Source organism: Pelobates fuscus, chromosome 7, assembly GCF_036172605.1.
Source record: "Pelobates fuscus isolate aPelFus1 chromosome 7, aPelFus1.pri, whole genome shotgun sequence".
In the NCBI taxonomy this organism is placed as follows: domain Eukaryota; kingdom Metazoa; phylum Chordata; class Amphibia; order Anura; family Pelobatidae; genus Pelobates; species Pelobates fuscus.
This window is the reverse complement of record NC_086323.1, coordinates 153,929,303-153,941,735: the sequence shown is the minus strand read 5'-3', so window position 1 is coordinate 153,941,735 and position 12,433 is coordinate 153,929,303. Positions and strand designations below refer to the sequence as shown.

The 12,433-nt window shown below is 42.7% G+C and overlaps 1 protein-coding gene across 1 annotated transcript in view; it reads right to left on the bottom strand.

Annotated features, from left to right (window-relative positions):
- The window catches only part of PRICKLE2 (prickle planar cell polarity protein 2), a 300,098-nt gene extending 293,577 nt beyond the window's left edge, over window positions 1-6,521 (bottom strand). Inside the window, exon 1 of the mRNA XM_063426828.1 lies at window positions 6,362-6,521. Coding sequence (XP_063282898.1) covers window positions 6,362-6,403 — 42 coding nt within the window. The 5' untranslated portion in view covers window positions 6,404-6,521. The remainder of the gene's footprint in view (window positions 1-6,361) is intronic.
- Window positions 6,522-12,433: the final 5,912 nt, after the last annotated feature.

Below are 12,433 nucleotides of genomic sequence, written 5' to 3'. Positions count from 1 at the left end.
AGAGCTCAGTCTGCGCGGAGCCCTCGCCGGATGAAGATGGATTTTTTTTTTGCGCTCGTTTTTTTTTTTTATTGCGTCGGTTATTATGGATATTTATTTGGCCTTTTTTGGGGCTGAAAAAAGAAGATTTTAGAAGAAAGAAAACATTGAATGGTAAGTTATTTTTTTTTTTTACAGGTTCTTAGTTAAATGCCCCCCCTCATTATTTTTAGGGTGAGGGGGGTAGGTAGGGGGATCATTTTTTTGGGGGGGGGAGGGGGTGACTAGGGGTTTGGGGACCCCTAGTCACCTGGGGGGACATTTTTTTTAGGTCCCCCACCCGCCGATCAGGGGTGGGGGCCGGGGGGGAGGACAATAGGTCCCCCCCTATTGGTATATAGGGCCCCCACCCGCCACTCAGGGGTGGGGGCCGGAGGGGAGGACAATATGTCCCTCCCCCTATTGGTATTTAGGGCCCCCACCCGCCGCTCAGGGGTGGGGGCCGGGGGGAGGACAATAGATCCTCCCCCCTTTATTTACTTTAGGGCCCCCACCCGCTAAGAGAGGGGGGACCCTTTTTTTTTTTTTAACAATGAGCAGCCACAGGCTGCTCACTGTTTAATAGACATGCCCCTACTTGCGGTATTGCGAGTAGGGGAACAATTTACTAATACTAAGTAATTTTTACTTATTATTAATAAATTTGGCTGAAAGACCACAAAAAAATGAATGCAGCTTCAGAATTAATTTAAATTGTATGCTGTCTAGGAGGTGGGAGGGTCTGGGAGGGAGGGTCTGCTGCTGATTGGCTGGAATGTGTCTGCTGACTGTGAGGTACAGGGTCAAAGTTTACTCAATGAGGACGAATAGGGGGCGGACCGAACATCGCATATGTTCGCCGTCCGTAGCGAACGCGAACACGCGATGTTCGCCAGAAACTATTCGCCAGCGAACCGTTCAGGACATCACTACTCTCAAAGTATAATTTACTACTAGAAAGTGCTTCTACTGTAAAGTAATTTGTAAAATGTTATGTAAACTTGTTAGTTTAATAAAAATATAAATATGGATAAATCGTGTAACGATTGGACTTGCTGTACCTGCTCTCTACCATAATGTAACCATTAAAAAAGTACCCAAAGTAAAGTGCCCAATACAACTGTTAGCTATATGTGATTGCTTTATACACAGTATAATGACTGCTCTTAGTCTACCTCCCACTACTATAAAGTCACCAATTAAGTTCCAAGTAAACCTGTTAGTACTATTAAGATAAACATGCTGTGTAAAACTAATGCAGCTCCTCCCTACTGTTAAGTACACCTGTTAGCTCTATGTGAATAAAATATGCTTGCACTGTATAACTACTGGGATGAGTGATCATCCAACAGTGTAATATAACCTGAGGAGCTTTAAGTACACCTGTTATTGCAGAATAAAAGATGCATATACAGTATCTACTGCACTTGCTGTAATTCCTCTCCAGTGTGATGTACTGTGTACGGTGGTATGAAAATCTGATTGCTACTTATTTTTAAGGGTTACTCCAACTGCTATGAGCACTTCAGTGATTTGAAGTGGTCATGGTGGTAGCAGTATGTATGGGCAGTGTTTATGCTTGAAACACTGCATATACTGAGATCATGTTTGATTGTGTGCTGGGAGCTAGTCGCACCCCCAGCACACATGACATAGGCAGTCTAAAATTGCTGTCGATGTAAATTCTGTGAATATATTTCATCTGTCGTCATGGCGCTGGAGACAGATGTGATAATCTTCTTTGCCTGCAAGGAATAGATTGCTTTCCAACTCCCCTCCCTCGCCGGCCCAGAGCGCACACATGTAATGGTCCAATCACAGGCTTTTCTATCACGCCTCTTCTACATTTATTACTATTATTATGATTATGTTATTATTTATATAGCACCAACAAATTCCGCAGCGCTTTACAGTGGGTGGACGAACAAACATGTAGTTGTAGCCAGACAAGTTGGATACACAGGTACAGAGGGGTTAAGGGCCCTGCTCAATGAGCTTACATGCAAGAGGGAGTGGGATAAAGTGACACAAAAGGTACGGATCGTATTAGACCAATGGCAGTTGCAAGAGAGGAATCAGTCGGGATCTAATAGCAGTTTAATTGATACGCTTTTATGAAGAAGTGGGTTTTTAATGATTTTTCGAAGGAGTGGGGGCGTGAAAGTCAGCATCAGGAGCTTGTGTGGCCTTGGATTCAAGGTGAGGTAAAAGTATTTTCTGCAGGTTTTACTGCTAATTGAGGTGGTGGAACCTTCTCCATAGTGCTCAATAGAACATATTACACAATAAAACCATCCCCCCTCAAAAGGGTTGGAGTAACCATTTAATGTATTGAAATCCTTTGAGTGCCAAATACACATATTTACAAATATACACATGTACTCTGTTTTAATTACCGAACCTCTTCCTCTGTAAAGGGAATGTAATTGCCATCTCAAATATCCATGCAAGACTTGCGAGAGAGCAAAATCAAAAGTCCTGATGATAAGACGTACATTGCGTAAGCAAAATTATTTCTCTGATGTTAACAAGATTTAAAACAATGGCAAGTGGTATATGGGACAGCATGTAGCATTCATATTTTGAGTGCTTCCAGCTTGCGCGGTGAAACACAGAAGGTTCTTTTCTGGAGATCTGTTGCAGATGCATGCAGCACCGATTGCAGTTGTATGGGATCAAATGAAAATTATTCAAATTTCTGAATTCTTGAAATTCTTGAAAAGGAATAAAATCTCCTTTACTGAAAAACATAAAAAAAAAAAAAAAAAAAGGATAACAGAGTGCTTCTAAACCAGCTAGGTATTGGCCATTAATGTCAATATGTTTCTACATGTGTACGTGGCTCTATATTTTTTTTGCAGGTGCTTTAAATGTACCAATAAGGCTTGCCATAGTGTTTATAATTCTAGGAGTTCCCTGGACCCACCCCATTGTAAATACCTCTATCTACAAACAAGTTAATAACCAATGGCAGACTGCCAAACAAGCCTAATTCATCAATAGAGCCTAAATGGAACATTTAATTATTGCTAGAACTATTAATAATATCCGCGTGCCAACGGTGTCACTGTGTAATAAAATATTTCAATAAAATCAACAATCCATGTAGTTATCACTAATTCTCTTCCACCAGGATTATTTTTATGGTATATCAAGATTAACAACATGGTCACTTAGTCTGCTAAAAGCAGCATTCACTCTTAAAAAGGTGATAATAGATTTATCTAATGATCCCTCATCTAATTTATCTAATGATCCCCTTACTGTTGCTCCCCTTGCACTTTTATTAAATATATCTACACCATGGAGCAAATTGTAGAAAACTTCACAATTCAGATTTTTTGGGGCCTAAAATGTTAGACTATCTGACTGATTTCTCAGTTTAGTGAATATCCCTCAGAGTTATTCAATAAATTGGGAGTGGCAGAGACCAAATTAGCCAAAATAAACAAAAGGCTCCCCACTCAGCCTTTTGTTTTTCAGCTCGAGGAATCTGGCCTAAAATTTGAACTTCGTCACCTCTCGGTATTACTAAAATAACTGGGATTGATTGCAAAACACAAAAACATAAAATGTATCCATAAATATGGTGGTGGCGAAGGGGTAAACATAAACGCCTTTTTTTGAGTCATAAAGAAAGCAAAAGTCAAAACATGTGAAAGTTAAAACAATTTATTGCAAATTCAGCCTAGATCCCTCTGTTAAGTATGGATTACAATGACAAAGAGTCCAGTAGTCAGCGCAATAAAAGAATTAGGTTTCTATAGAGGGAGTTGCTAATTGCCTAAATAACAGCAATGGCAGAACTCCAGATCAGCTATCACTTTTAACCCATTCTAGTGTCACATCCCATTAAAACAACTTTGATTTTAACCGGATATATAAAATCTATAGCAACGCTCTAAGGATTACACAAATCGCAATTAATCCAGATGAATAGATTATTACTATTGAATCAATACTACTAGGAATATTTTCTAAAGCAATGGTTGCTAAGAGACCATTAGCAGCTAAACTCAACTTCCCATGATGCTTTACTAGCCTGAAGCTGGCAAAGCATTACAGGAACTGTAGTCCAACAACTACTTTTCTTTGACTAACCCTTTTCTGGAGAATTCTGAAACAGTTACGCAAAAAAAAATAAAAAACACAATTTTTATTTTCTTTTAAACAGTATCCATAGGATAAATAACTTTCAGTTAATGCATAATGACATATTCATATCTGCTTTAAATAGGAATATCCCTGAAATATTTTAGCAATGACGTGCAGTCAACTGAGATGATTTGTATAAAAAAAAAACCCCAAAAAAACAGCAAGATCTAAAAAGTTTTTTCTTTAAAGTTTATTTCTATATTTTCTTGCTTCTGTACTCTTGCCAAAATCTTAATGTCCCTATAGCATTGCTGTAGTTGGGCGTTTCACTGTTGTTTGAAGGCTGTGGATTTGCAACTAAATATTGCAGGATTGTTGGAGCAGTATAACATTGGGGGTGTCAAGTAACGTCATCAGCAATTATATCCAGTTTCTGGACACAATGGCAAAAATGTCATTGAGTATAACCGGGCACACGGTGTCAGTTTAATTGGCTGACTGCCAAACTGACATTGAAAAAAACAGAAATTAATATAATATAGACCATTGACAAGGGAATTGCAAACTGTAGGCCAAAATAATCAAATTGGAGAAATTCTCCAGTTCAGATTTTTTTTCCCCCAACTCCACTATTTGGTCTAACATTTGCAATTCCTTTGTTAGTTCTCCACAATCAATGGTGTAGTGAATAACTCCCTAAAATGTTGCCATATTGTACTTCCTGCATTGTTTGACAATGCAAGTGTGAGATTTAACAGCTGGGGTGAATAAGCAAACATCTCTGGCACACGAAACATAATAATATAACCCTATAGTGTGAAATTATTGGTAGTTAGGCAAGAATAATTTAATGTATTGTTTTTCGTTTGACATTTACACCATGCATGTAGTACTTCGAATAAGACACAGTTTTGTATTACAATGTATTTTGATATTCGCTTGGGTAAATTCTGCCCAATGTACAAAATGATTTTTAAAAAATATATACAATTTAAAAAAAAACAAAAAAAAACGAAATGTATCAAACTAGCTTAAAATAAACTGGGATGTTTTATAGCAGAATGTATACATATTTTACATGTGACTTTTTGTTTTGTACATGTAACATATATCCAAATTAAAAGCACAAGAACTCAGGTGTGCTCAAAATTAGTGATGCAGCCAGCTGAATTATTGAGTAGCAAAGCATTGTGTGTTGTGCTATATAATCTCATTAGCTGATCGTGTTCTCTAACCTGGACACAGGTGCATCACACAGGTTCCCTCACTACATCAATACTTAAATAAAATTAATAAATACAAGAAGGGAGTGTATTGAACACATGAAGTGTATTTAGCACAAAACTATTTGTAGCTGGATATAAGAAGGGCAGGGGGTAGCCTAATAAAAGATGTCCTCAACTTGACCGGTGTGTATTCATATGAGGTGGTTCTGAAGAAGTAGCAAGCAAGCATGGCAGATCAATTCACAAAGAGGTGCTGTAACAGCTGCTGTTGTATTCCACCTTCACCTTGTAACCTAGCTACAATTATACATAAAGATTCTACAGACTCTGAAGTGTGAGTGTATGAACATGGCATACCAATCCCTCTTGAGAAGGGTTAATGTAAAGGTAATCCATGTGCTGGGTACTGCAACTCTTAAATTGTCTGAGAATAATGGGAATTGCAGTCCAACGCAACTCGGATCCCTGAGAGTTATTAGAATCCTCATCAGCTGGGATGCCTGAGAGTTATTAGAATCCTCATCAGCTGGGATGCCTGAGAGTTATTGGAATCCTCATCAGCTGGGATGCCTGAGAGTTATTGGAATCCTCAGTAGATAAGATGCCTGGGAGTGATTAGGATCATCAGTATATAGGATGCCTAAGTTATTGGAATCCTCAGTAACTGGAATGCTTGACAGTTATTGGAATGCCTGAGCATTATTAGGATCCTCAGTATATAGGATGCCTGAGAGTTATTGGAATCCTCAGTATATAGGATGCCTAAGTTATTGGAATCCTCAGTATATAGGATGCCTGAGAGTTATTGGAATCCTCAGTATATAGGATGCCTGAGAGTTATTGGAATCCTCAGTATATAGGATGCCTGAGAGTTATTGGAATCCTCAGTATATAGGATGCCTAAGTTATTGGAATCCTCAGTAGCTAAGATGACAGAGTTATTTGCAGTTAAAAGCCTGATGTTGGGACAAATGAGGAGCCCCCCCATTAAGACGGTAGACCCCCATCCCTAACACACTTACCGATCTGCCGGAATGCCTCCTCCAGGAGCTCCTGTTGAACATGTCCAGGGCGGTGTGCAGCCGGCAGTATGCTCTGTGACGGGAAGATACTCCTTTCTCGCTCCGGCTTATCCCCGGCTACAGCTCTGTGACCGGGGATGCTCCCTCCTCACTCCGGCTTATTTCCTCTCGCTACTCCGGCTTCTCTTTCTCATCAATGAAGAGTTAGACCTGGGGTTTCCGCATGTGGAGCTCCGCCCTCAGTCGGGGAGGGATGCGGGCAGTGGGCTCGGAGCTCTACCTACATGGGAAAACTGGGTCCTTCAGTGCCCCCTCCTGCACCCTAATCAGGGACTTGCTACCCTACCAGTCAGAATACTCCAAGAAGCCCTCCCACCGCAGATACGGCAGTATAATGACTCTTTAAACACAGTGTGGCTGGTTTTTATCTACTCAAACCAAAGGTAAGTTATGTCCCCCAAGTCAGACGACCATGGGTCCTCAATATTCAATTCAGGTGGCTTCAGTGTCCCCTTCTAACCATTGATGAGGTTGGTGCCCTCTCAATTTCAATACACCATGAACTTCTTGCCTCTCTGTTTACTTCTCTCCCCTACAATATTACTGCTTAATTGTTAACTTTGTACCTTCCATGCTCAAGCCTTCATTTGATAATTGTTTATTTGGTTAGTATTGTGCTAATAGTCTTGTCAGTTTATGTCCACCATTTATGACCTACCCCTATTTTTGTTAGTTTAGAGTTATTGTGCTGATAGTCATGTAAGTTTATGTTAACCCTTTATCTTTGAATTTTAAATACTGTCTCCTCTGTTCAGGGGCGTACCTAGAGTATTTGGCACCCTGGTTGAATCCTGTGAAAAGGTAAAAAAGACACCTGCAATTTTTTATGGTTTCAAGAATATATATATTTATATCCAAATACATTAAAGATGAAAATATATAAGCATATTTATTTTAGTTCTAATGAAGACTGATACCTCTCTAGGCACTTTCACAATCTGCTGCCCCCCCGCCCTTTCTACCAAACCACCTGTCCTCCTTCAAAAAACCCTGCCCACCTTCCAAACTCTCCACCAACAAACCCCTGTCTGCCACCAAAAAAACCCTGCCACACTCTACAAATCCCTGACCATCTCTACAAATCCCTGCCACCCACAAAAAACCCAACAAATCCCTGCTCCCCCCACAAACTCCTGTTACCCCCCAGAAAACCATTGCCACCCTCTACAAATCACTGCCCTCCCCCACAAAACCAATGGCTCCCCTACAAACCCCTGCCTATCTCTTCAAACCCCTGCCACCCGCAACAAAACCCATCACCCACCACAAATTCCCTGTCCACCCCTACAAATCCTTGCTCCCCCCACAAACCACCTTATCCATTTAAAAAAAAAAAAAAAACCCAGCAGACACAATTAATCTGTCTGATGCTGTGTGATGAGTGTAAAGGCAGACTGGACAGACTACATTCGCATGGCGCAGCGTTGCCCCTTCTTCTCCTTCACATAATTATGTTGTGCTGCTCAGCCGCGGCTGAATGGCACCCTCCGAGGGAATTGCTCTGGGCAAATGGCAAAATGTCTTTATCCCTCCGCTCACCTGTCCCTGCTGACACCATTTTAATTGCTCCCACTTAACTTCCCTTCCCTCTCTTTTCATCCTATACACTCTACTTACCAGAGGAGTAACGATAAACCACGAGGCCCCGGTGCAAAAATTGCCTTGGGGCCCCCATACATCTCCTCCTACCCCACATGTCCCTGCCCCCCACACACATTCAGATGCACATGCAGACACATACACACATACACTCAGACACACACATACACTCAGACACAGATATACTTACAGACACACACAAATTATTAATATTAAATGTCCACCCAGCCTCCCACCTGGAGAGCTGGCATGGATCTGTCCTCTGCGGGCTGCAGAGTTCCTGTCAGACGCTCCCGGCATCAGCAAACGGCGCGTGAGGGAGCAGAGAGAACACAGCTCCCTCGCCGCGTCTGACAGGAATTCTGCCTCCCACCTGGGGGGTCCAATAGGTGGCCAGCGGGGCCACCTCTTGGGCCCCCCTATGACAGGGGGAACATGGAGGGGGCGGCCCACGATTGCAGGGGTTGTGGCTGCGGCCGGGGGTCCTCTGCAGCTGCGACCCCTGCGACCGTGGTATGTACGCCACTGCTATTTACACCTTTCCAGCCACCAACCCTTAGAGTTTAAAACCTCTAAATACAAACTCTCTCACAAAACCTTTAAATCCTACTCCCACCTTCTCTTACTTGATATCCTTCTGCTTTTAGCAGCAGGTGATGTATCTCCAAATCCCTGTCCCACCTCCAATAACCCACCATGTGCTAACTCCAGGAATCACAATAATCTCATATCCATTGCATATCACTTTTCCTTTAAATCCTCCTTCCATTCTGCCCTCTGGAAAGCATGCTCTGTTTGCAGTGTTACTAAATCCACTGCTGTGCATAATCTTTTCATCTCTCATTCCCTAGACTTACTACCAGCCTTAACTGAAACATGGCTCTCTCCCTCTGACACCGCTACCACTGCCTCTCTATCCTTTGGTGGTCTTCAACTTTTCCCACAACCCAAGATACTCTGAAAGCAAAGGTGGTGATGTAGGGTTTCTGCTTTCACCGCACTGCTCCTTCAAACCTCTACCTACCCCCCCTTCCCTCTCTTTCTCATAATTTGAAATTCATTCAATTCGCCTTTTCAAACCCATCTCTAACATTGACGTTATCTATCGTCCCCCTAGTTTCCCTCTCCTCTTCCTTGACCACTTTGCTGCTTGGCTTCCCCACTGTAGCGGTACTTACCCTTTCCAGGGGCCGGCCGGGGTCCTCTGCACGAGCCGCGCGCGGCTCATCCGAAGGCAGGAACAGGAAGGCGGGCAGTGACCGCGAGAAGCGGTCACGTGTCCCGCCTGACTCTAAGAGCGCGCTGCGGGTCTCGGGCATGCTCTTAAAGGGACAGTGGGAGCCCAAATTGGAAAAGGCCTCCCATTGGTCCCTGTCATGCCACACTCCCCATACACTTACCTTTTAGGGGCGTGGAGATGACAGGGACCAATCAAAATAGATGTTTAGTTATTTATACTCTCCTTTTTCCATTGGTTCCTTTTAGCGCTTGTGTTCAGTTGTGTTCCTTCGTACTTGACCTTGGCTTTGTTTTCTGACTACGTTATTTCTTTATCCTTACTGTGTACCAGACCCCGGCTAGTCCTAGTTTACGCTGTCTCTTTGTGCCCTTGACCTCGGATTGTTCCTGACTCTGTACTTCTCCTATATACGTCGAGTCCGGCCACTCTAAGGTCCGGTAGATGTATCTCCCCTCTGTGTTGTCTTCTGTTTAGCTGAATCCTGCGTGTTGGGGTATATTTTCATTACACCCCCTTCCTCTCCTCTAATATTCCATCCCTAAATCTTGGGGACTTTAACATTCCCATTAACCTGCCCTTGTCCTCAGTAGCCTCAAAACTACTTATAATGACCTCCTCCCTTGGGCTATCGCAGTGGGCTCCCGTTCTGCTGAGCGCTGCTGGAGGAAGTCACGCACCCAGTCGTACTTCCTCCACTACAAATTCATGTTGCGTTCATACAGCACAACCATGGCCACAGTCATACTTTTCCTCCCTCATTTGCTCATGCTCCCCCAATCCCAGGCGTCTTTTTAATACCTTTGACTCCCTTCTTTGCCCTGATGTTACCATCCCCCAAACTAACCTTACAGCTGATAGCTTTGCATGTTACTTTATCGACAAGATTGAACAGCTAAGGAAAGAATTCCCACCACCTTGCCCCTCTGTTTCTCAACCACACCTGGATCATGCCTTTCTTGCCCTTCAGACTTTCTCCCATGCTACTGAACAAGAAGTGACTGTGCTTCTCCTTTCCTCTCGCCCCACCACTTGCCCGCTTGATCCTGCCCTGTCTCACCTTATCAAATCTCTCTCCTCTTGCCTTGTGCCTTCTTTAACACACATCTTCAACTGCTCACTCTCTCTTCTGCTCTTCTGGTGTTGTCCCTGCTGCCCTTAAACATGATACTGTAGTACCCATCTTAAAAATAAAAATAAAAAATCTCTTGACCCGTCATCCCCTTCTAACTATCGTCCCATATCCCTGCTCCATTTTTCCTCAAAGCTTCTGATCTTTACCTGTCTGACTTGTTTTCTCAATTCCAACTCTCTCCTTGACCCTCTTTAGTCTGGGTTCTGCCCCCTACACTCTACTGAGACTGCTCTTATTAAAGTCACTAACAACCTAATCACAGCTAAATCCAAAGGGCACTACTCCATACTAATTATTCTTGACCTCTCTGCTGCCTTTAACACTATTGCCCATGTTCTCCTTCTCCAAACTCTTCAATCACTCGGTCTCTGTGACACTGTCCTCTCTTGGTTTTCCTCCTATCTTTCCCAACACTCATTCAGTGTCTCCTTTTCTAATCAAACCTCCTCCCTTCGTACTGTCTCTGTTGGAGTAATCCAAGGCTCTGTACTTGGTCCCCTTCTATTTTCTCTTTATACTGCCCCTCTTGGCAAACATATAATCTCATTTGGATCCCAATACCACCTGTACGCTGATGACACTCAGATATGCCTCTCCCCTGCCATCCTGCAACGTGTCACTGCTTGCCTTTCTTCCATCTCTGACTGGTTGTCCTCCCACTTTTTGAAATTCAATCTCTCTAAAACTGAACTCCATGTTTTTCCACTTCCCAATATTGATCCTCCTCCTTCACTCTCCCTTTAAGTTAGCGGTACCCACATCAGTCCATCCTTGCAAGCGTGCGGTCTTGGTATTATACTTGATTCCGGCCTCACATTTGAGCGTCTCATCCAGTCTGTTACCGAATCCTGTAGATTCCACCTTTAAAACAAAGCCCGCATCCGCCCCTTTCTTACACAAGATGCTGCTAAGGAGCTTGTCCATGCTGTAGTAATCTCTCACATGGATTATTGTAACCCTCCCCTAATAGGTCTTCCCACAAGTCGTATTGCCCTGCTAGAGTCTTTAATAAAAGCTGCCGCCAGACTGATTTTCCTCTCCTGTCGCTCCTCTCACACCTCTCTCCTCTGTCAGTCCTTACATTGGCTTCCTGTATCTTATTAAAGTCAGTTCAAGGTACTAATCCACACCTTTAAAGCACTGACCAATTCTAGCCCCTCCTATATCTCTTCACTGATCCACAGGTATGCCCCTTCTCGGTCTCCCCGCTCTGCCCATGAGCTTCTCCTGTCTGCTGCTCGCACCCATACGGCCAACTCACGCTTGCAGGACTTCTCACGGGTGGCTCCTTTCCTTTGGAATAGCCTGCCTACAACCATCAAGCTCTCCCCTGGTCTTCAATCACTTAAAAAGTGCCTCAAATATTATCTCTTTAGGAAAGCCTATGGCCTCGCAGAGTAACCTCTACCTCACAAACCTGGCCCTTGCTCTCTATTCTATCCTCCAGCTCTGCTTCACTCCACCTTGTTCAATTGCTACCTCCTGTCCTGTTTTATGTCCCACCTCCTATAGACTGTAAGCTCGTTTGTGCAGGGCCCTCTTCAACCCATTGTTCTTGTAAGTTTTTGTAATTGTCTCATTTATTGTTAAATCTCCCCCTTTGATAATATTGTGAAGCGCTATGGAATATGCTGGAGCTATATACAGGGAGTGCAGAATTATTAGGCAAGTTGTATTTTTGAGGATTAATTTTATTATTGAACAACCATGTTCTCAATGAACCCAAAAAACTCATTAATATCAAAGCTGAATATTTTTGGAAGTAGTTTTTAGTTTGTTTTTAGTTATAGCTATTTTAGGGGGATATCTGTGTGTGCAGGTGACTATTACTGTGCATAATTATTAGGCAACTTAACAAAAAACAAATATATACCCATTTCAATTATTTATTTTTACCAGTGAAACCAATATAACATCTCAACATTCACAAATATACATTTCTGACATTCAAAAACATAACAAAAACAAATCAGTGACCAATATAGCCACCTTTCTTTGCAAGGACACTCAAAAGCCTGCCATCCATGGATTCTGTCAGTGT